This window comes from Marmota monax, unplaced genomic scaffold (assembly GCF_021218885.2).
Source record: "Marmota monax isolate L192 unplaced genomic scaffold, Marmota_monax_Labrador192_F-V1.1 WCK01_AAM20220418_F8-fsc00024, whole genome shotgun sequence".
In the NCBI taxonomy this organism is placed as follows: Eukaryota; Metazoa; Chordata; class Mammalia; order Rodentia; family Sciuridae; genus Marmota; species Marmota monax.
Genome location: NW_026695224.1, coordinates 33831715 through 33855333, shown reverse-complemented (window position 1 = coordinate 33855333; position 23619 = coordinate 33831715). Strand labels below are relative to the sequence as shown.

General features: G+C 52.5%; 2 protein-coding genes across 3 annotated transcripts; one reads left to right on the top strand and one right to left on the bottom strand.

Annotated features, from left to right (window-relative positions):
- Nucleotides 1–876: 876 nt before the first annotated feature.
- LOC124086324 (cytochrome c oxidase subunit 4 isoform 1, mitochondrial) lies at nt 877–6024 on the bottom strand. Its single transcript, XM_046434422.2, has 5 exons — nt 5902–6024; nt 4742–4815; nt 2476–2643; nt 1859–1990; nt 877–1118 (listed from the first exon to the last, which is right to left on the bottom strand). Exons 2-5 carry the CDS (start codon nt 4812–4814, stop codon nt 982–984), a joined length of 510 nt encoding a protein of 169 aa, XP_046290378.1. The 5' UTR covers nt 4815; nt 5902–6024; the 3' UTR covers nt 877–981.
- A 152-nt stretch (nt 6025–6176) lies between these two features.
- Nucleotides 6177–20471, top strand: Emc8 (ER membrane protein complex subunit 8). 2 transcript variants are annotated; one of them, XM_046434420.2, is made up of 5 exons: nt 6201–6520; nt 13566–13642; nt 19010–19079; nt 19587–19681; nt 19972–20471. In XM_046434420.2, exons 1-5 carry the CDS (start codon nt 6290–6292, stop codon nt 20129–20131), a joined length of 633 nt encoding a protein of 210 aa, XP_046290376.1. In that variant the 5' UTR covers nt 6201–6289; the 3' UTR covers nt 20132–20471. The 2 variants fall into 2 exon arrangements, with proteins under 2 accessions (XP_046290377.1, XP_046290376.1); XM_046434421.2 differs by lacking the exon at nt 19587–19681 and having other exon boundaries at nt 6177–6520; nt 19972–20107.
- Nucleotides 20472–23619: the final 3148 nt, after the last annotated feature.

Sequence of the window (23619 nt, the reverse complement as noted above, 5' to 3'; positions counted from 1 at the left end):
AGCCAAGGCCACCAAATCCATTACCTAGACCTCAGTCAGGGAGTTCATGATCTGGCCTACCCTATGCATAAGGGCAGTCACCTCACAGTCCAGCCAATGGGGACAATTTCAAGAGACAGTCCCAGGAAAAAGTGTCTCATGGGAGCTGGGATTGTGACTCCGTGACAAAGTGCTCACCTAGTATATATGATGCCCTGGGTTTGATCCTCAGCATCACATAGAAAATAAAGGTATTGTGTCCACCTACAACTAAAACAATGTTTAAAAAAAAAAAAAGTGGCTCACGGGAATTTCTGTTGGTCTGGCTAACCAATGAGATTTTACTGAAAATCTGTCAAAACTCAAAACGAGGAGTGGCACACGCCTGTAATCCCAATGGCTCAGGAGACTGAGACAGGAGGATCCTGAGTTCAAAGTCAGCCTTAGCAAAAGTGAGGCACTAAGCAACTCAGTGAGACCCTGTCTCTAAATAAAACACAAAATAGGGCTGGGGATGTGGCTCAGTGGTCAAGTGCTCCGAGTTCAATCCCAATACCCTCCCCCCACCAAAAAAAACCCTCAACATTACAGGGCACATTGGTGTACAACTATAATCCCAGCAAATCAGGAGGCTGATCACAAGTTCAAGACCAGCCTGGGCAACTTAACAAAGACTGTCTCAAAAACAAGAAAGTTTTAAAAAGCCCCACATCATAGACTCTAAGTTTTTTTTTTTTTTTTAGACTCTAAGTTTTTATGTAACATCCCCTTGTACAATTTAAGACACAAGCTTTCTGCCATTTACTTTACACCCACAATACATTACTCCGGATGCCTGAGAGAACCTAGAGTTTTAAATACACTTTCATTCAGCTACCATCCAAGAAACCACACGGATTCCACGTAACTCGTCATTTATTAGCACTGGTTCTGTTTGACGTAATGGGTTTCCAGTAAAGATGCAGAGGAACTTGAAGTGACCAGCATGTGAGCAGCAGGCTCTCACTTCTTCCACTCATTCTTGTCATAGTCCCACTTGGCGGAGAAGCCCTGGATGGGGCTGACCTTCATGTCCAGCATCCTCTTGGTCTGCATGGCCACCCACTCTTCATCAAAGGTGTGCGGGATGGGGCCGTACACTGCGGTTCAAAACCACTATATGAGGACGACTGTCCTCACAGGCTGCCCACCCAGTGCCTCACAGAGGTTAGGTCCCCTTTCAGGCCACTAGCACAAAGCCACTCTCCACTCAACTCCACTCTCACTCAAAGGCTGTGCTTCTGGGCACTGACAAGGCCTGATGTTTTTAAAATCATTCCTGTTTACAAAAGGTCAGCAGTAAGATCATTAAACTGGAGCACATCTCCACAGGCATCTGCAGCAAGGACCCCAGGCTAGCACAAGACACTCGGGGCCGATGGCACCGGGGAGACCAGACAAGGCTGGCGTGCCATTCACCACATCCCCACTCAAACCTGAAGCACAGGAATGCACTCTCAAAAGGCGGAAGCTGCGGGAGGGGTGCCTGGGGCTCGGGCTTCAGCTGAGGTGCAGCACCGCGACCCAGAGCCAACCGGACCAGAGCCTGCCAGGCATCTCCGGATACCTGGCTGTGAGCCATTGAGCTGCCACTGAGAGGTGGTGGCAGGCTGCTCAAAGCAGCAAGTACTCGCTCACACAGGAAGTCGAACCATGAACGGTCACTCCAGCTTAAAACCAACCTCCTACCGCTTCAAGGTCCCCAGACACCGAACACCACCCTGGGATGGACCCTGGAACGCAAATGCCCACCTCTGGCTCCAAGGCAGTGTGCAGGTCCTGCCAGCACACTACTGGGCACTGCGGGTGGGGGCTGCCCTGGGCGCAACACTGTACTCACCATAGCGCTTCTCCCAGATCAGAATGAGGGCGGTGAAGCCGATGAAGAACATGGCTGCGCCCACCACAGTCTTCCACTCGTTGGTGCCCCTGTTCATCTCAGCAAAGCTCTCGTTGAACTGAATACGATACACTGGGACAGAAGGAAGAGCCATTTGCAGACATAAAGAGCCTGAAGTGGCCACATCCCTCCTCCACAGGGCTCACCCCCTCCCCATGGCACAGCCAAGGGAGAAAACAAGGAGCTGAGGGTGACAGCGCAGCCTTGGCCCTAACACCCCTGCATGTGCACACACGCCCTCACGACAGCACCTGAGGGGAGGACGGATGAAGGGATGACGTTTCCTTTGGATCCATGTGAGGGTCTGCTCTGTGACATTCTTTCCAGGCCCCTTTCATAAGGAACAGAGACTTATAGGGGTCTTCTTGCCACAATTTACATTTAAGCTAAGTCCTACCCACCATGTCTACTCTGAGGCTGCAGCTACACCCTCCACCCCTCCCCAGGGAGCTGGGGCCCCAGGACAGTCAGCGAGAACCCAGCAGTGCTCAATAAGCAATCCACGCCACGCGCTGCCCGGTGCTGCTGGGTGTGCCAGCCTGCCCTTTGATACCCACACTCAACTTTCTCGTCCCTGGTCAGGTTGCTCCAGGAGGCCTTCTCCTTCTCCTTCAGGGCCTTCTGGCTAGCGGACAGCTGCCTGACATGGGCCACGTCAGGCAAGGGGTAGTCACGCCGGTCGACATAACTGGGCAGAGCAAAGTCATCGCTCTTCACCACGCTCCCTGGAAGCACATGGGGTAGACATCTGGATGAGAACGGTGGCTCGTGGTGAAGTGGAAGCATGATACACAGCATGAACCCTGGCACCACTTCATTCAACCGCTAATGGACCCTGGCACCACTTCCTGTAGCAGTTATCACAAGAGCTGGACAGGGCTCCCTGCCTGGATGGGAGAATGGACCCAGGAGGGCCCTACTGCAAGGGACTCAAACTGATAAGAACAAAGGCAACATGAAAGGCAGAAGAACAAGCGTTCCAAGCTCAGAAACCTAGGTACAGGAAAAGGGGCCATGGCAGCAGCATTATGGGGATCACTGTGCCCAACTGAGGACTGGCTCAGAAGTTGCGCCAACCCTTTAGAAAGGGCATCAGAGTCTCCTACTCATTCTTCACCAACTTACCAAGCACCTACTGCCTGCTAAGTGTGGCTCTAGATGTATGGGATTATCGGTGAGCCAATCAAAGACCACATTCTAGAAGTGGGGAAAAACAAGATACAAATTGTGTAAACTACATGACAGAAATGCTCCTGTGCAGGAGACAGGCCATGGCACTAAGTGAATGAAGCGGTCCTAGAACCACAGGCACAGGAATCAAGCACTCAGTGGGTCACAGAAAGGCTGGTGCTATTTTTGTTTTCCTTTTGAAAAACGTAAATCATGTACACACGTGAATCACATGTGTGCAACTAAACAGGCAAAAACTTCTGGCTGGGTAAAACCTAGCTATCGCGAGTAGGAGGAGGAAAGATCTGCCTGCAGACCCCTCACTCTGCTTAAAATGCGCCTGTACTGTGTTTTGCAGGCACAGCGCAGGACAGAAGACGAAGCTGTTTTCACTTCAGGATCCCCACTGACAGCGCTTCTCCAGTTCTGTTCTGCTGCAAGATCAATTTATGTCCCAAACTGGTCTGGAGAGACAAAGCCCTGCTCCCCCTCCACCAGCTCAGCCACATGGTTAAAGGCTCCCAAGTCACACAGTCGTGCAATAAGACACTGAGCCTTGAGCAACAGTGCAGCTCCTCCAGGTGCTGATCCCAAGCCAGCAGACCACCGGCACACTTACATAAATGCACTTGCCCCCACCCCAAAAGGATCTGGAGTGAAAATGGCCAGAACTAGTTCCCAATTAAAACAGCAGACTAGAAAGCTTACCAACTTCAGCACGCCCCCATCCAAAGTCTCTAGCTGTTAAGAGTTATTGAAATAGATACAAACTGGACCGATGAGAATGTTCTAGATTCAACAGCAGAAACAATGGCACCTATCAGTGAACAGTCTAAAGACCAGTTTAATTAGATGAATCTGTCAGTGAACTACATCTCATAAAGCTGTTATAAAGACATAAAGTCTCAGAGCCTTGGAGCACACTAGCCATAAAACAGCATATTTTAAAACAAGAACAGCCAATTCACAATCTCCTGGGCTCTTCAGAGCCTTGGGCCTGATTCCCCAGGAAATGAAAGAGGAAAGCAAAGGCTCAAACACCAAAAATTCTTTTTCTAAAAAAGGGATAGAAAAGCAAAAGGATTCCACATTCTAAAGAATTTCTGTGTTCCTGTCCTCAACCAGGATGGGTCTCTGCAGGAGATCTGGTGGAGCTGAGCTCCCTCCACTCCAGCTGTGGGTGACAACTGGTTATATGCCAGGCACAGAACTAACCTCTCTATATATTTCAGGTGAGATTCTTAAACTTAAACTTAAGTAGCTAGTCATGATAGAAATAGGATTCCAACCCAGCTCAGGTGGACATCCAAGCTCTTTTGCTTCCAGTGCCTCTACTGGGTAAACAGAAGTCGGGGTAGGGGGGTCACTAAAGTCAGATGTAGTGAGACCTCTTGAAAGGGGTGGAACTGGAACCTGAAAAACCAGAAAGGAAAAGGGGGAAATAACAACATAAGCAAGGACCCCCCACTAATATTTAACATGATTCATAAATAGACCTCAATATAATCCCTGCTGAAATATCCATATCCCCCTGCAGTCCTGCAACTCCAAGACCAAGATCATAGGCATCCCTGAAACCCCAGCACAGGGCCCGGTACACAGCAGGAGCAAACTAAAATAGCTCAGCCCATTTAAAAGAAAAGTCAGACTTACCATGTGCTCGTGCACACACAGAGGTGGAAATGGCTCGCTTGCCAATTAGGCTAAAGACCCTGGTAGCCAACATTCTGGAAGAAAAAAAAAACCATATACCTTCTCTATGAATGAGGGCAAACACACATTAGGGATAAGCCATCTTTTTGCCCCAGGGCACTGGCACTTTGGAAGTGAATCCAATTCTTTTTTTTTTTTTTTTTTTTTTTGCTTCTATCCAACATAATGATCCATTCTCTGTAAAATGATCCTAATTCACAAAGTAACATGAAGTATTTTTGGTAGTACATTTTTACAGAGCTCCATGATAAACCCAAGTGCCATAACATATACTTGTTCTGGGCAATTAACAGAAAATCAGCCTTCTTAAAATATGAGAAGAAAAAAATTAAAAATAACTGGAAATGCTATAAGACAGTAAGATGCTGTGCTACCAAGACAAGCTCGGTCTCTGGGGAAAAGGTAGCGCTCACAGGAGTGGCACAGGCCCGCAATCGAGCAGTACTGAAAAACCTCCCGGTGCACGGATCGCAGCGGGCAGAGACGCCAAACGTGGCCCTGGCCCGCTTCCAGCCCTGCGGACAACGGACGACCTCGATGACCCGCTCCCGGGGCCCTGGACTCGGGCCCACCTACACGGCTCCGTCGCATCCACACTGCACCTGCGCTCGTCCTGCAGGGCGACCAGAAGGCTCGCGAAGCCCTTGAAAATGTCCCCCCAGGGCAAAGAAACCGGCGCGACGTCAGGACCCAGCCCGCCGTTCGCGGGAGCCGGGCGGGGAGGGCAGCGCCGGAGGCCACCGCGTCACCCGGGGTCGCGCGGACGTGGAGAAGGAAGCGGCCGAGGCCGCAGGGCAGCGGGCCCTCCTCCCCGCGGCCCGCGCCTCGCAGCGGGCGCCACAAGGTCAGAGCCCGAGGCCCGCGCGCCAGGCGGCGGAGAGGCGGGTGCGGCCCGGCCAGGCGCTCAGGGCCCGCACCGAGGCCGCCGCCGGAAGGACCCCGAGCCCACAGCCCCGGGGACAGGCCTCAATGTCACCGCGCCCCAGTCTGCCCGCCGTCCCACGCGGGCGCCGGCTGCCGGCCGAAGCGCGCAGGCCCTCCGACCCACGACCCCACGAGCCACCCGGCTCGCGGCCCAGCGCCGGCCGCCCCACACTCACCTGCGCCGCCGCGACCGCCGCGACCGCCCTCTGCGCCCCGGCTGCCCGTGACCGGAAGACCGAGGCCCTGGCCGGAAGAGCGAGCCACGCCGCGGGGCACCACGGGAACCGAGAAGCCCCGCCCGCGCCCAGCCGCGCGGAGGCCGCAGCGCCGCGAACGTCGCGAAACGCCGGGCCGTGCTGCTTTCCGGCAGGCGCTGGCGAGGCCGCTTTCCGGCGGGCCGGCGAGGAGGGCGAGCCGCGTCGGGGCGGCGGCCGGTGAGGGGCGGAAGCGGCCGGCCTGTGGGGCCGCCAGCCCGCGTCCGCGCCAGGGGTCGCCGCCGCCTCGTCCTGCCTGTCGGCGGAGGCGCCGCGCGGCCGGCCGCGGTGCGGGGCCGCCGGGCTCAGCATGCCCGGGGTGAAGCTGACCACCCAGGCCTACTGCAAGATGCTGCTGCACGGCGCCAAGTACCCGCACTGCGCCGTCAACGGGCTGCTGGTGGCCGAGAAGCAGAAGCCGCGCAAGGAGCACCTGCCGCTGGGCGGCCCGGGCGCCCCCCACACCCTCTTCGTGGACTGCATCCCCCTCTTCCACGGCACGCTGGCCCTGGCGCCCATGCTGGAGGTGGCCCTCACCCTGGTAAGCGCGGGAAGGCCGCGAGTCCCCCTGCGCTCCGCGGGCCCGTCGGGTGTCGCCGGCGCCCTGGCAGGTGGGCGCCCCGGGGCCGCGAGCAGAGGGCGGCGCTGGCATCTCGGGCCTTGCCGCCTCGGAGGGTGCCTGCGCCCTGGGCCAGGAGGACAAGTGCCCGTGGTGGCGGCGACTTACCTAGAATGCCCCCGAGGGTTTAAAGCTAAAGGGTTTTTGTGGCATTAAGCAGGGGCACAGGCACCCCCGGCGCCGGGCTCTGGGTCTCTCTGTGCGGAGCCTGGTCGGGTGGGCACGAGGGCCGCGGTGCCGGAAGCTCGCCCTGGCTGGCCTCAGGTCGCAGCTTTCGGGTACTAGGATGAACCAAGGGGAGAACGTCTACACGTCCCATCGACTTGTGGGCACTCGGAGGGGAAGTGAACTCTAGCCTCAACCCGCCCACCCGGGCCGAGGTGCTGCTTTTCCTGTACTGTGAACTGTGATGCCAACACATGCCAGTTAATTGACGCAAGAGGAAAAGTTTGAGAAAGTGTAGGTAGGAGTCCTTGCCTATGCCTCCCAGCAAATAAAATGGGTCCCTTTCGTAGTTGACCTAATTATGACACCAAAGCAAATTCCTGGCAAGCATGAGGTGCCTTCCACGCCATCATCTTAAGGTTACTGGGCACAGCTTTGAGGCTGTGAAACTGAGTCATCATTTCTGAGCAGGAGATGGAAAAGTTGAGGATATTTATAAACTCAGCCATTTTAGTTCCTGAAGAAATGTGTTATGGGTACTTAAAACATCTCTGGGGAACAGGAGTGCATGTGTTAATCCAGATCTTTCTAACCAGCACTCTTAATTGTTCTGTTATCGAGGGAATTGCAGGCTGATTGGATCTTGAGATGCTTCGACTTGCAGGGTTCTAGCTTCAGCAGTATCGGTCATGTGTAGGGTTATGCAGTCCAACACAAATGTGTTTTGCGCTCTGCTTTGTACCAGGCCTGTGCTGGGGAGGCGTATGGCTGCCGGTCGGGGCAGTATTCGCTTAGTACAAACTGACAAGTACTGCACCAAAGAAGAAATGCCACAGGTGGAACTAAATAAAGGGAGAAATTCGAGAGAGAAGTCAGCGGAGTCAGGACAGTCAGGCAGCCCTGAGACAGGGACAAGCAATAGTGGACCAGGCCTGGCAGACCCAGGCAGGGAAGGGAGTAAATTTGGGGCAGAAGGACCAATGTGATCAGTCTGTTGGATGACAGGTGGAACACGTTGAATTTGACATGCTCACGTGTCAAATTACCCTTGTGCTGTCGGGTAAAATGGGCCTGGAGCTCTGGGCAGCAGATGGTCTTTGTGAGCCAGGAGCCTCACAGTGCCTGAGGCCATGAGGTCTTGTGCTGTGAGAAGCCTGGCCTCACTTTTGTGGGGTGGACAGAGGAGGAGCCAGAAGGTCAGAGGAAAGTCCTGTCTTAAGAACTGGAACTTCACTGGGGATGTCCAGTGACAATTAGGAATTCTTCAGCACGGGGCTGGGCTTGTGGCTCAGCACCCTCACCTAGCACATGTGAGGCCCTGGGTTCAATCCTCAGCACCACATATAAATAAATAAAATAAAGATATTGTGTTCAGTTACAACTAAAAGACAAATAAATATTTTTTTTAAAAAGGTTACATTCCTGTTCTGGTGTGCGGATTCAGTACCTGAGAGAACTGAGCATAGTAACGTAAACAACCATTTGAGTCACCTTCACTGAAACCTTCCCCAAGGAGCAGGGCTGCCTCCCAAGCCACTTAGCTGGGGAAGAAGACGCTCAAAGAGGGCCTCGATTCTCAAGCCCAGCCACTTGTGTCGCATGCATGTATAGATATCGCCTTCAGGGCCCCTTTGATTCTACTTCCCAGCCTGTCGCACTCTGGCTGCAGACTGCCAGTCCAGGTGCTCCTTTCATTGTGAGAGTTTCCTCTCTGGCAGCATCATGTCCAAGTTAGACTTCCTGCAGTGACCTCCTCTCAGTCAGAGACCGCAGGTTTTGTCCTCTGAACAGTGGTTGTTTATGCTGATTTTTCTTATGTTCTCCAAAACTTTGGGGCATAGCTTCAGCAGTTGACAGATATGAAAAAGATGCCCGTCCAGTACAGATGAGGTGCTTCTCAGGAGTCATGGAGGAAAATCCACAGTTTCACCCCATTCAAAAATTTTATGTTAAAATTAAGCCATTTAAATTTATATTATTTACTCTTTGACCAAGTGACCATATAGCCTAAAAGCCATGAAGAGTGTCAGGTTTTGGAGCTATGGTTTATCAGCATATTTGCTATAGGAGACAAATTTTGGATAAAGCAGCTAAATCTGTGCAACTGTTTTATGAACACAGCCATAATCTCATGGCTCTTTCTTCTCTTTGTTTTGTTTTTTCCTTTCCTGCCTTCCTTCCAGTACTGGGAATGGAACCCAGGGCCTCGTGCATGCCTGGAAAGTGCCCTACCATTGAGCGACATCCCCAGCCCCCTTTTTCCCCTTGAGGTGTGGAATCTTACTAAGCTGCCCAGGCCGGCCTTGAACTTTTCATCCATGCAGCTCTTTTCTAATCCATATGGAATTATTTTTGATAAGTGGGTAAGACTGACGAAATGCAGTCCATCAGAGGACAACATTAGATTCCTTTGAAAGGCTTTTCATTATAATTTTCCATTTTTAAAAAATCGTTTTTTATTTTTTTAAGTACTTATGCCTGTTATTTATCCTTATGGCTCTTTGACGTAGGTAGTGAAAGAATTATTTCTAATGGCAAAAACCGATAAAATGTGAGTAGGAAAACTCACATCAACCTGCTGTTTCTCTAAGCTCTCTGTCCGTTCCCCTCAGTTTCATTTCTGCCTCTGGGGCAGCTCTCTGTGGTTTCTCACTGTTGCCAAGGGCTGAGGCCAGAACTCTTCTGCTGCCTCCCCGTGCTCCTGCTCTGTGCTGCTGTGCTCCGCTGCTGTTGTCCAGCTCTCCACCCCCTGTGCAGCCCCAGGATTTATGTGCGGCTGCTCCAGGTCCCCCTTTCAGTACTTCGCCCTCCCTCCCCATCCCATTTACCTCCTAGCACATGCAAGGCCTAGGTTCAATCCTCAGCTCTTTTCTTTTAGATGGAGGTCCTTTTCATCCCCAAAATAGATGGGTGGCCTTGAGGTGCTCTCGAATTTAAGTAAGACCCACAGCCCCCCTACTCCTGAGCGCCAGGGCCTGCTGTCCTACACACAGGAGGGCCTCACAGTAACCTCTACTTGGTGGATATGGTGCCCCCAGAGTGGCTGTCTTGCCAGGACCTGGCTTTTCTATTCGATAGCTACTGTATAGTTACCTGGCACAGGTGACAGTGCTCAGAAGATTAGAGTGACTCACGTGCAAAGCATGAGCAAGCTTGCAGAGAGAACACTTTCTCTGTGCAGGGTCTAATGAAGGGGTTGGTCTAGAGCAGGCGCATGCCAAGGTGCAAGTGTCCTTTCCCTTTGAGAAGTGAAGTGCCCGAGTGATTGGCACTGTATTCAGGATAGTTTTACTAAACTGACAAGTTTCACAGAACTTTAAATTTGCTCTGAACTTGTATTTTCATTTTAAGTTTTCATAAGATGCATGGCCAAGGCATGAGGTGTCCTACATCAAGGCCAGGAAGGGAGAAGCACAGTCATTGGGAGCAGAGGTGGAACAAACAGTTTCACTTTGTCTTGCACCATGTGGGAGGGAACAAGTTCCCTCATGTAGGCTGCCACTTACACCCACCCCAGCTCTTCCTGGATGAGCCCTTCAGAGTTCCAAGGTCACCCCAGGCTGGCCTGCCCCACCTCCACCTGTCCAGCTCGCTTCTCACACCAGCTCCCTCATTGCAAGCCACTCACCTAATGTCTAGTCCACATTCTAGGCTACCAGAGAAAACTCTTCCCTTTTTTGGTACTGGGGATTGAGCCCGGGGTGCTTAACCACTCAGCTGTATCCCCAGCGCACCACCACCCCTGCTTTTAGTTGTAGATGGACACAATACCTTTGTTTTCTTTATTTTATGTGGTGCTAAGGATCACACCTTGTGCCTCACACATGCCAGGCAAGCACTTCACCACTGAGCCACAACCCCAGCCCCAACCCTTTGAATTTGTATTTTGGAACTGTCTCACTCTAAGTTACTGAGACTAGCTTCAAACTTGCAATCCTCCTGCCTTGGCTGCCTGAGTTCCTGGGATTTCAGGCCTGGGCCACCACGCCCAGCTAACCCTTCCCCTATCCTTAAAACTTACCCTGCTTCTGTGACCTCTGGTGGCTTAGCCCATTTTCTATCTCAGTCATCAGCATCTAAGACGTTGACTAGGTTGTTGTTTGGGTCATTGAAAAGTTCTCAAAGCCAAGCCAGAGCCATTGTGACCTGACCTCAAGAGCTCTAGATGTTCCAGGTCATGACATTGTTTTTCTGCTGGAATTTGGATGGACTCTTGTTGGGGTTTTTCACATAGGAATTTGCGTTCTGCAGGCAGAATGTAGGTTGGGGTGTGTGCTGTATTTGTTGCAGGAGCCCTCATCTGTGTCAGCCCTGTCTCTGTTCTGGGGCCATACAGGGTGATATGTATGTTTGTGAGGGGTGGGGTAAGGGGGCAAGTCTGGAGCCTTTGGCCTCATCCAAGGAAAGGGACTGTGCATTAAAGACTGCTGCCGGGGGTCCTCAGGATGTTGTCATCAGCAAAGGCATTTTTCACACCCTTAGAGTGAATGTAGCTCAGCTGTGGTCAGCGGAATAAGACCCCCCACCAAAAGATGTCCACATTCTAATCTCCAGGCCTCACATGGCTAACAGGACTTCACAGGCAGGATTAACGAAAGGGCCACCGGGTAGAGAGATTATCCTGGATTCTCCACGGAAGCCCACAAGGGCCCTTACAAGGGGAGAGCAGGAGGTCAAATGAAGGTGGAGGCAGAAGGCAATGGTGTGGCCATGAGCCCAGGAGTGTAGGCACCTGCCAAAAACAGGGTCCCCAGGTCTCCAAAGGAACCAGGCCTGCTCACCTGTTCCAGACTTCTGACCTGTAAGATAAAAAATTTGTGCTGTTCTAAGCCACTAGGTTTGGGTACTTTGCTCCAGGGCAGTAGGGAAATAAAGGGTAACCAACTGACCTGGAAATAAGGACAGCCTGCCCTGGAGAAGTGGGCAGAGGCAAGGGTCACCTCCAGTGAGGACATACTCCAGAGGCCAGCTTTGATTGAAAACAGCCTGGGTGCACTCCGCCAAAGGGCCAGCTCATTGTGCAGGTTTGAGTTCAGGGAATACGGCCAAATCCGAAATTTAGAGTGAGGCCCTTGATGCTACATTGAGATAAGTTTGAGGGAAAAAATAGAAGAAATTGTTCTAAGCAGCAAGAGAGTTTCTAGAACCTATTCCCTTAAGAGGCAGCAGAGACAAATGTGCTTAGTTTGGAGTGATTTGCAGCACAGTCTCGGTGGTGGAGCCATTCTAAATATTCTGGGCACATTACCCTGATCTTCTGGGTGGATGACCAGAATGTCCAGTCGGTTCAGGGAGCCCTGGTTTTGACCCAATATGGTAATCTGTGAGCTCATAGGAGACCAGAAGTGTTCACATCCTTGTTCGAGCCAGGGACCCGTAGACCAGATCTGTCATGTAGTATCTGCTTTTGGTCATGAGGCAGACTGGGTAGGGACCCAGAATTGAGGAAATGGCATTAGGGTCACGTTTATACAGACACATATTTTTAACCAGTTAATTCACTACAAAAAAAAAGAGAGGTATCCATCTTATTTCCTCATCTGCAGAACAAAAATAGCATTTACTGCAGTATATTTAAAGTGCCATTATGGCAAAGCCAGATGACCTTTTGTAGTTTTTAATAATGGCATTAGACCTGAGGCTGAATCTGACAAGAGAAGAGCCATGTATTAGAACAGAGCAGAGGCAGGGTATGGGGCACACGCCTGTCATCCCAGTGGCTCGAGAAGCTGAGGCAGGAGGAGCGTGAGTTCAAAGCCAGCCTCAGCAAAAGCGAGGTGCTAAACAACTCAGAGAGACCCGGTCTCTAAATAAAGTACAAAATAGGGCTGGGGATGTGGCTCAGTAGTCTAGTGCCCCCTGAGTTCAATCCCTAATACCCAAGAGAAAAAAAAAAAAAACAGAACAGAGGCGGGGCACAGTGGCTCACACCTGTCCCAGTGGCTGGGAGGCTGAGGCAGGGGGATCAAGAATTCAAAGCCAGCCTCAACTTGTCGAGGCCCTAAGCAACTCAGCAAGACCCTGTCTCTAAATAAAATATAAAATAGGGCTGGGGATGTGGCTCAGTGGTTAAGCGCCCCTGGGTTCAATCCCTGGTACCAAAAATAATAACAACAACAGAAAAAAAAAAAACAGAACAGAAACTTCAAAGTCTGCCAGGCTTCCGTTTGTGAGCAAACTGCCAGGACTTGGTGTGTGTGCTTGTGCCCGCTGCCTGCCCATGTGCCCCATGCCCAGTGCAGGGCATCTCTCCGTGTGGCTGAGTGCTGGGATCTGTGTCCTGGGCCTCTGAGCTTTAGTTCCCTCCGCTGTGAAGGGCTGTTTGGGTGATGGCAAGGCCTGTGCTTGCCCCAGAATGCCCACTACTGTGTATCATAAGAGAAGGTGAGTAGCTCCCCACAGTGCTGCAATCACCCAGGGCCTGTCAACAAGGGGTCTCCCTCCAGCAAGCCCAGTGGCCCTCTAGCCAGCACAGCGCACTGTCGGAGGCCCTCTTCCTTCTGTCCCCCTGGCCTCTGTGATTTGGTTTTTGTTTGTGTTTGAGACATGGTCTTGCTAAGTTGTCCTGGCTGACCTCAATCATGTGAGCCTTCTGCTCAGCCTCCTAAGAGCTCACGGCACCACCAGGCCAGGTTGAGACTTGGTTTTTCCATCTCACCATCGTGGCCTTTCTTCTGGGGGGAAGGGTGCCAGGATTATGTCATGTCTTATCCCAGCACTTAAGGGAGGGTCTTCTGTGGTTATTGAGATTCTATATTTAAGTGAAAGTCATTCATCTTCCCAATTTGTGCTCCTCTTTCAGATCGATTCATGGTGCAAAGATAATAGCTACGTGATTGCTGGTTATTATCAAGCTAATGAACGAGTGAAGGACGCCAGGTATGTGGTACGAACCCCAGCAGGCTGGCCAGGCAGTGCTGTCAGGAGCCTGCTGTGGAGGCGTAGGCTCCAGTGTGCAGTCAGAGCTGTGCCCCCCACCCTCCGTGTGTGTTGATGGTGTGTGAAGGTCAGTCACTGCCGTGCAGATGCTTCCAAACAACAGAAGTCATAAACATTTAGATTAACTCTGGGATTCTGTGTCGTGTCGTCTTTGTTTTGCTTGGAGGTATTCACTCAGTGAAAGCAGTCAGGGGCCCCGCTTTCTGTTGCCTGCAGCCTGCTGCCTCCCAAGTCCAAGCCAGGAGGGGGATGAACAGGCAGCTCTAGGCTTGGGCGCTTGGGTCTGATGCTATGATGGACATGTGGTCTTTGCTGCCCTAATTGTCTCCTAGCTCCTTTTAACCAGAGATTTCCCCATCAGGGTTCTCACTCACCTGAGAAGTCGACTGTCTGCATGGGCCTGGGTCCTGAGAGAAAACAGGGGACACATTCCTACCTGAGCTGCCTCTAAAGGGGTGGGCTGTACCTAGGAGAGCTCACAATAGAACATGTGTTGACAAACCTAGCAACAAGAGGCGTCACTGTCCCTTCTCCTCCAAGGCTTGTAAGAAAGGAGCTGGGTAATGCCATTTGGCTAAGGGATGTGGCCAGCAGCCAGCTAGCTTTGTGCTTGGGCCACACACAGATCTGACATCTCTCTTCTCTGATGGCCTCCATAGGCTTCCTTTGGCTGAAGCCAGGGGCGCCTGGAAAGTGCCCCCACAGTATGCAACGGGATTTCCTACCTTGTCAGGTACAGCTGACAGACCCAGAGTCCAGAGACTCGGATGCATTGAAGGCCTCTGGAGCGGGGTCCACTTTTGCCGTAGGGTGCCCTCAAAAGCACTCTGGAAGTAAATCAGAAAGCTAGCGACCAAGCTTGCCCACCTGTGAGGCATAGTAGCACTGGAGAGGCTTAACCATGTGGCCCTCCTTGGACTGGGTCCTGGCACAGCACTGGGGGAGGTGGGTGATCAGAAAGACGCGGGCTCATGTGGAGTCTGTCCAGACTCCTGCTGGTGGCTCAGAACACAGAGGCACCCGGGCACATGAACTCGCCAGCTCTCCCCAGCCTCTGCTCTTCCCTGAGCCCAGTGCCTCTCTTGCTTCAGGGCATCCCTCGTGGACCTCAGTCCTTCTGGGACCTCCTTTGTGATTTCATCTGCCCTCTGTGTTGGTGACTCTGTCTGCTTATCCATCCATGAGTGAGCACGCCCTTAGGACCATGTCCATTTTGGTCCTTGTCTCATGGAAAGATTGACAAGGTGTGGACCCCACGTAGGCCAGCTCCATGCTAGGTCAGGTGAAACCCCCGTCCTGCCTGCTGTGGCTAGTTGAGTGTGAAAGTCCTATGGTGTGGGAGCAGACCCTGGGCCAGGAGGTGAGGAGCACCGTGGCAGCAAGAGCCAGGAGGACTCACACGCAGTGGCATCGCCCAGGAAGCCCCAGAGAGGGGCTTCAGGGCAGTCCTGGAGACCAGAGGGCCGGAGCGTTTTTGGCCAGGAGACTGCAGGATGAAGACAGGTGGGAGCAAGGCAGGAGTGGGGCAGGACAGCTTGTACCACAAGGAGGGATGTGCCAGGCTGTGCAGGTGGGTGGGCTGAACCTGAGGGTTCCCCGTGCTAAAAGCATTTGAACTTCATTCTGTGAGGAGTTAGGAGCTGTCCTTGGCCAGGGGCTCGCCTGGACCACACTGTGTCTCCTTTGGCTGCTCCCACAGATGGGAAAGGAGAATGGGCAAGAGGGATTGTCAGGTAGCATGGATGCCTCCCTGACCCGAGGAGGCCGCGGCCTACACGCCCAGGCTCCCTGGTCCTCTCCTTTGTGCAGGAGACGTCTGGCTCACGGCCTGTCTTATCTTCCTGCTGCTGTCCTGACCGACTTCCAGCTCTGCCTGGAACCACCTTGCCAGGACTGTTTTCTGCCATTTGGCCTCTGGGATTTCCCTGTGCCTCACAAAGTCCTGGCCCCTTCCCCGCCCACCTAGGAGGCTTTGCATCCCCAGCCATGGATCTTGAAGCTCATGTGCTCACCTCCACTGGTCAGGCCTGCCCGTGGGGAGCATTGGAACCTTAGCTGAGGGTGCTGGAGAGGTTAGTGACCCCACAAGTCTCTCCCAGACCTGAGTATTACACCCACCCCTGCCGTTGCTGGGCTCAGAGGAGGAAGCCTGTGGGGCTGCCCCCTTTGGATCCTCATCGTGTGCAGGTGAAGGGGCTTGGGACAGTAGCTTCACAGAGGCTACGCAGCTTGGAAGTCAGGAGCTGGGGTCATGGTCCCTTCACTCTTCCACGCTGCTCACTTTTACCTGAAAAACTTGCTTCTTTTCTAGAAATGTCACCCGGTTAACAGCGTCTCAGGGCATGAGATTTGGAGGCAGAGTTGAATTCAAATCCTAGGCCATTCATTGGGCTCTGTGGTAGAGCTTTGAGGACAGGGTGAGATAACACGTACCCGTCGAACCTTGTGTCCGGTTCACAGTGGCCACTGCACTGTGCTATGATTACTTTTTAAAAGACTGGTTGATGTTTTAATGCTTCCTAAACTAAAATCAATATATCAAGTTTTATTCTGTCATCTCGTGATTGCCTGTGTTTTGCTTAATAATTAACATTTTATATCATTTTATTGTGTTTGGTGATACTGGGAATTGAACCCAGGGACACTTTCTCACTAAGCCAAACTCCCAGCCCTTTTGTTTTTTAAGAGAGGGTCTCATTAAGTGGCCCAGCTGGCCTTGAACTTGGGATCCGCCTGCCTCAGCCTCGCAACTTGCTGGGATTTCAGGCATGCACCACTGCATGTACCTGGCATAATTAACATTTCATGTGGGAATGGTTCAGTACCCTGCCCTGGCCTGGAGAGAATGCTCAAGAAAAAGCTTTCAGTTTCAAAATGTAGCTGCCAGTTGTGTGTGGCACTGGCTTTGGGCCTCCTGGTGAAGGCACCACTAGGTGGGCTCTGCCCTCAGGGTGCCTGCATTTTCTGTGGCAGCTGACTTAGGCAGACCAGTAGAAAACAAATGACTGGTGTGAGTGGTATAGTATGGTGGTCTAACATTGAGGAGTGGGCATGGTAGACCAGTACTTAAGAATAAAAAGAGTATGACACCAAAAAAGTAAACAAAATAGGCAATCCTTTCAAATACATCGACAGTTCACTAATTGTGTGTGTGTGTGTGTGTGTGTGTGTGTATTTGGGAAGGGGGTGCTGGGAATTGAGCCGGGGCCTTGTGCATGCGAAGCAAACACTCTACCAACTGAGCCGTATCCCCAGCCATCAAAAGTGTAAATTTTAGATTTGAGTCATGGGCATCTGAAATGGCAGTTCTTGTTTTTCACAAATATTTCTTCACTCCCTTCCCAGTAAAAGTCAGGGCTGGCATGACGTGCTGAGTGCTGAGGACAAGCTTAGCAGGACCTGCAGGCCAGCAGGGGCGTGGAGAGCTGCTTGCCACTTGCCCTCGAGCTGCGGAACATCACTCCCTGCCCCTTCTCACTTAGCCGGGAACTGGCCTGGTGCTGAGTTCCTGCGCACCACAGTGGGTCCCCTGGAAACCTGCCCATAGCTCCCATTTTTTTCTTCTTGTCAGTTGTACACTTGCTGCATCCCTTCAAATTGAAAGCGGAATAATCAGATGAAATTGTTTCCATAAAATGATATTAATCTGCTTGTTTTAGCCCAGTCACAAGGAAAGGATTATAACTATCATGTATTTCCTTTTTATTATTTTATTTTATTCATGGTGCTGTGGGGATTGAACCCATGACCTTGCATGTACTAGGCAAACACTCTACCCCTGAGCTACCCTCAGCCCCTATAGCATGTTTCTTTAAATGAACTCACAGTGTATTTTTATGGTTATTAAGATTCATATATAGCTCAGTCCCTACTCAAGCTGAAACTGTGCAGGGAAAATAAGATATATAAAAAAGAAACTGCCTACAAGCCCCCATGTTGGAACATCTTAGAGCCTCAGAGCCTGCAGAGGGAGAGGACCTGACCCAGGCCCTTCTGGCCAGGCTTTATGGGGGTGGAGAGGACAGAATTTAATAAGCAGGGCTGGGCCTAGAAGGCCAGATGGGTACAGTGTGAGTAGGGCAGCCTTCAGGCCAGCTCCCGACCCTCCACACCAGGGTCGGTCTTCCCTGTAGGAGAGGCAGCCTGAGCCTACCCCTGAGAGCAGCAGCCGTGAGTGCACAGGTGAGGGAGCAGTGTCTGCAGGGACGTGGCCACAACAGGCACCGCACCAGTTCCCTTTAGGAAAGTTGACCCAAGAAGTGTTTTCAGGATGTGCTTGTCAAGAAGTGCCTAGAAATTGGGGGACAGTCAGAAAGCCGTTTCGAAGCTGGTGCCACAGCGATGGCCTGAGCTAAAGGGGCAGCAGGGAGAGGGAGGAGGCAGGATCAGGAACAGGGGTAGGCACCCGAAGGCAGCAGCACCAACAGACGGCGTCCTCAGAGGTGGCTTCAGCAGGGAAGCTTGAGGGGATTCGCAGAGTTGGTAGCCTCAGGTGCCCATCAGCAGATGGCATAGAGCTGGCAGCACACAGGGAGCAGGAGCCCGACTGATGGGAGAAGTTTTAAGAAATGGGGTTGTGGGGAGCAAGCCAGATGGGTGGTGGCGAGAGGGAACCAGTTGAAATAAAAAGATTAAAGGCAGAGCTGGAGCTATGAGCAGAGAGAGGATATGAACACAGCCCCAAGAGAAGGCCAGAGTGGGTGGGCTGGGGGCACGAAGCCCCTCTTGAGACAGGGCAGAAGCATAACTGGAGGCAGCAAGATGCCTGGGAGCCACTCCATAATTAGCTCTGTTGACGTGAGGTAGACAGCATCACTTATCAAGGTTGGGTGGCCAGGGCCAGCACTTGGCAGGCTCGTGGTCTTCGAGAACATGTGGAATGGCTTATGACTTTAAAAACAAAGTTTAAGATGACTGGGTTGCCTGCAGCCATGAGATCTCTGTGACTTGTTGCAGTAGATGCCTGGTCTGGTGGTGGACAGAGGCAGGGGCTGGCACCACTGGGAGTGCCCAGCAGCGGGGTTCCTCTGCTGCTCAGGCAGCTCTCCACCAGGCTCGGGAGCCTTCCTGCTCAGAAGCAGTCCTCCAGCTCCCCCTAGAAGGGCTTGCAGGAGAAGGGAAGCAGGACCGGCTTCGGACAAGGTGCCCATGGTCACCTCCGTGGGGCCAGCAAACAGCCTGTCATCTGCATTATCCTTTCTGTCATTGCTGGTTAGCTCTGAGTGGTGGTGACATGCTTATATGGACATAACAGTGTCAGATGGTATGGACGAGAATGGGGTAGAACTCACTGGCTCTTGTCTGTAGTCCAAACCAGGTCGCGGAGAAGGTGGCCTCCAGGATCGCCGAGGGCTTCAGTGACACTGCTCTCATCATGGTAAGCCGCTTGGCTCTGCTGGCGGGGCTGTACCTGTGGAGCATCTCTGTGCATTCCTTGGGTGGCTCTCCCACCCGCTCCTCCAGGGCCGCCATTACCTCCTGTAGCACCCTCCCCCTGCACTGTGGTTTGGGTACCGCTGCCCACACAGCACAAGGATATCCAGAGAGGGTCTTTTCAGTTCAGGTCCTTACAGTGAGGTCCCCCTGCCACCACCACCTGGAAGCCCGTTAGAAGTGCAGATTCTAGGCCACACCCAACCCATGAGTCCAGAACACAGAGTGGGGTGGAGGCAGCAGGCCATGTTCTGGGTGCTTCCAGGTGTCAGGTGCCCATGCAGAGGTGAGGACCCTCCTGTTAGGACAGCCAGCACTTCCCTCCCTGGGGAGGAAGGGGTGAGCTGTTTGCAGCCCTGATTCCTGCAGAGTTCTGGGCAGGAGGGAGGGAGAAGTGGTGTCTGTCCTCACACCTGCCCTGTTCATGCTGTGTCCTTCACCTCGTGCTCAGGTGGACAACACCAGGTTTACGATGGACTGTGTGGCACCCACGATCCATGTGTATGAGCAGCAGGAGAACAGGTGGCGGTGCAGAGACCCACACCAGTGAGTGCCCATCCCCGCGGGTGACGCATTCCCCAGCTCCGGGAGGAGTGAGACTGGGCCCTGAGGCCCCCGAGCCGAGGGGAGCCTGGGTGGTGCTGCAGTCTTCCTGCCTCTGGTTTTCAGCATTTCGTGTGCAGGGTGCTTTGCGTCTACTCTGTGCATTTACACTGCCAAGCTTCCCAACTCCCTCCTGTTTTTTATACAACACGGGGCGGTGGGGGGGGGCTGGTCTTCCCCAGACGCTGTGGAGGTGCCTGCTAGAGGCTGACCTCTCCATGTCTGACCCGCAGTGACTACTGTGAGGATTGGCCTGAGGCGCAGAGGATCTCAGCCTCACTCCTGGACAGCCGGTCCTACGAGACGCTCGTGGATTTCGATAACCACCTCGATGACATTCGGAATGACTGGACAAACCCAGAGATCAACAAAGCTGTTCTGCACCTGTGCTGAGCAGGGGCCGCGGTGACTGCTCGAGGGGCATTTCCACTACACTGAAGAAGAAAACCTATTTTTAAAGCAGAGTTGAAGCCTGGTGGAGAGCTGAGGTGGCCTGTGCCGTGGAGAGCAGCACGCCAGACAGCAGCGTTGCAGGGGAGAGGCCGAGGGAGGCCCAGACTGCACGATCCCTGCGGATTCTCTCAGTCATATGTTGCTGTCATCTTCCAAATCAGAGCTATTTCTGCTTGTCCAAGATTGTTCCTATTAAACAGTTTTAACTAACCTTTTATAATCTGGAGAGGATACTTTTTAAGGCTTATGAACTATTAAAAAAAAAAAAGCTCACCTGTTATACTCCAGTGTGTGCGTGTGTTTGTTGTGCTTGAGCCAGTGTCTGCCAGAGGTCCTGCGGTGAGGCAGAGTGCACAGTGCTGTCCCCAGCTGAGTTTGAGAGCCGGGCTTTGGTGCTCTGGTGCTCCAAAGCCCCAGTCCCACAGTGGGAATAACTGACATTGCCAGCCAGCCAGGAACCTCACAGCCACAGTCACGAAGGGGGAGGAGTCAGGTACAGTGGCACACGCCTGTAATCCCAGCAGCTTGAGAGGCTGAGGCAGGAGGGTCGTGAGTTCAAAGCCAGCCTCACCAAAAGCAAGGCACTAAGCAACTCAGTGAGACCCTGTGTCTAAATAAAATACGAAATAGGGCTGGGATGAGGCTCAGTGATCGAGTGCCTCTGAGTTCAGTCCCTGGTACCAATAAAAAAAGAGGGAAGAGAGGCTGCACTACAGTTGTCTTAGAAGCAGGAATGGATCCCGTCAGCTGATCTGCGTGGTCAGCCAGGTGTTTCCAAACAGGTTTTAAAAACAGGAACTTCTTTTGAACTCAACTCAAAACTTGGGCCCACCCACCCCAGGTGGTTATAAGCAGTATCTGTAATTTTTCAGTTTGGAACATAGGATCACATTTTCTGACCCCAGCTGAGGAAATTGATAGGGAAGCTTTTTGGTATCATTACATTTTTCCTTTTAATATGAGTTCCTTTATGCAGTGACTGATGCCTCTCCTGCTGTCTTTGAAGGAGTTTCTAATTGGTGTGACCTAATAGACCTAACGGCTTGTGATAAAGCATTCACTATTTTCTCTGTTCATAAGCAGGAAAAAATTCAGACACCACTGGGAATAACTGCTTTGTCTCATCCACCAAGTTCTCTTCCTTACTCTTAACTTTTTTATCATTTATTTTATTTATGTGGTTCTAAGTATGGAACCCAGTGCCTCACGTGTGCGAGGCAAGTGCTCTGCTACTGAACTGCAGCCCCAGCCTACTCTTAATTTCTTTGATGCTGAGTATTAAATCCAGGAGTTCTCAACCACTGAGCTACATCCCAGCATCCCCCCCTCTTTTTTTTTTTTTTTTTTCAAATTTTGAGATAGGGTCTTCCTGAGGGGCTGAGGCTGGCCTTGAGCTTGGAATCCTCCTGCCTCAGTCTCCCGTGTCACTGGGCGACAGGGTGCCCCGCCATGCCTGCCTTTGTACTTAGCCTCTCAGCTGACGTTCTCCAGTGGTCCTAGAAGGAAGGCGTGGGATGCGGGAGTCCCCACCTTCCTCTCTCCTGCGGCCACCCCACTGGAGTTCCAAGTGGGCCTCTGTGTCCCAGGAAGGAGAAGGGGTCCCTGCAGCTCTGGGTCAGAGGCTGTCTGCCTGCACTAAAGCCGGTCTGTGCTGTGGCCAGCTCAGGGCCAGGACACTGGTACAGTGGCATCAAGGCCCACAGGCGGGTTTGGAAGCCCTTCAAGGTGTCGCTTCTTGTAGCATTTTCCTTTCCTCCAACCTCCCAAGAGGAGCACATGCCATCCTCTGGGTTGAATTTAGGCCTAAATCAGTATCTGTTCCCTGGTTCCCTTTGTGACTGAGTCAGGCTTAAATTTCCAAAAGGAAGCATCAGATACTCGGACACAATTGTGAAACCCAAGAACGGCTGAGGCTTCGGTCTCTACACCCTGTGCACAGCTTGAGCAATTTTAGTGAAGAGAACTGAATTTTTTTTTTTAAATATTTATTTAGTTATTGGCGGACACAACATCTTTGTTTGTATGTGGTGCTGAGGATCGAACCCCGGCCGCACGCATGCCAGGCGAGCGCGCTACCACTTGAGCCACATCCCCAGCCCGAGAACTGAATTTTAAAATACGCTTCCAGCCAGGCATGGTGGCACAGGCCTGTCAGCCCTGGGACTCAGGAGGTTGAGGCAGGAGGATCGCAAGTTCTAGGCCAAAACAAGAAAAGCTGGGGAGGTTGCTCAATGGTGGAACACCCCTGGGTTGAATCCCCAGTCCAAAAAAGAAAGAAAAAACGAAAAAGATCTTCACTACTAATTATTTCCACAATAATTCTGGGACATTTCATTGACCAGAATAAACTCTGAGGTGCTTACTCGGTGACATCCAGTGGCAAGTGTGGAAGAAAAAGCAACTAAAACCTGAAACATCAGTACCAAGGGAGGGCTGGCCTCCCCACTCAGCCTCCTACATTTCCCTTCTTGATACAAACCAGTGGAGAACATGGAAACTCAGAGCCCCTCCAGCCTCCCGCCCCTGCCCTCCTGACCCCCTCCTTCAGTCCTTCCACCCTCCTGTCTCCCTCCTCCCATCCCTCTTCCCTCCTGCCCCCCTTCTCCGCCCCCTCCCTCCCGTCCCCTCCCCCTCCTGTCCCTCCTTCCTCCTGTCCCTCCTCCTTCACTAAGACAAGGTAAGGAAGAGAAGTAACTGTGGGGTCACCTAGCCCTGCAGAGAAGGCCTGGGGTGAGAGACGCTCGCGCTGAGTGAGGCAGATTCCCAGGCTCAGCCCAGAGCACCGGACTCCCAGACTCAGGGCCTTGCCAAGCGGCGTCCAGGCAGGTGGGTTCAGGCCACCCTTGAAGTAACTGACCTTGGCCAGAGCTCCGGCTTCACTGTGAAGAATTTCAGATGCCCAGAACGGAGCAGCTCGCTTCAAGCTTCAGAAAGGTCTCCTCCCACCTGCTGTGTCCTTTCCCTTCATGGGCCACTTTGCAGCCATGACTCCAGGGCTCTGTCCTCGTCCTGTGTGTGCAGGACGAGCCCCAGCGACACAGCATCCGTCTGTCTCCTTGAAAACAGCTTTGTCTCTGTACAAAGGTCGTGTTTTATTGAGTTTTGTTTGTTTGTTCACTTGTTTTTAACAGGTATAAGCTGAAGAAGCAAAATCCTCTGAAGCCCCATCTCCTGGGAATCCTGACCGCCCGCCTCCAGGGGCCATCTGCATTTCTGAGTCCTGAAGCCTTGGGCTTTCATTCCTTGAAAGAGAGCACGGAGCACCTTCATGTGTAAGACTGTGATTCGCATTTTCTGAGTCATTCAGACGCTTCATTTCCAGAACCCAGGGTCCTGAGCTCTGTTTGTTTCCTGTGGTCAGCAGGGTTTGGGTGGTTGTTCCCAGCTGGGAATTTACCCCAGGGCCTGGGGCAGGCAGGGCAAGCGCT

Coding starts and splice junctions, on each gene's coding strand:
- LOC124086324 (XM_046434422.2), bottom strand. CDS start 4,814: ATGTTGGCTACCAGGGTCTTTAGCCTAATTGGCAAGCGAGCCATTTCC. Junction 2,644..4,741: donor TGTGTGTGCACGAGCACATG/GTAAGTCTGACT, acceptor ATGTGCTTCCAG/GGAGCGTGGTGAAGAGCGAT. Junction 1,991..2,475: donor CAGGGACGAGAAAGTTGAGT/GTGGGTATCAAA, acceptor CTTCTGTCCCAG/TGTATCGTATTCAGTTCAAC.
- Emc8 (XM_046434420.2), top strand. CDS start 6,290: ATGCCCGGGGTGAAGCTGACCACCCAGGCCTACTGCAAGATGCTGCTG. Junction 6,521..13,565: donor TGGAGGTGGCCCTCACCCTG/GTAAGCGCGGGA, acceptor CTCCTCTTTCAG/ATCGATTCATGGTGCAAAGA. Junction 19,080..19,586: donor GTGACACTGCTCTCATCATG/GTAAGCCGCTTG, acceptor CCTCGTGCTCAG/GTGGACAACACCAGGTTTAC.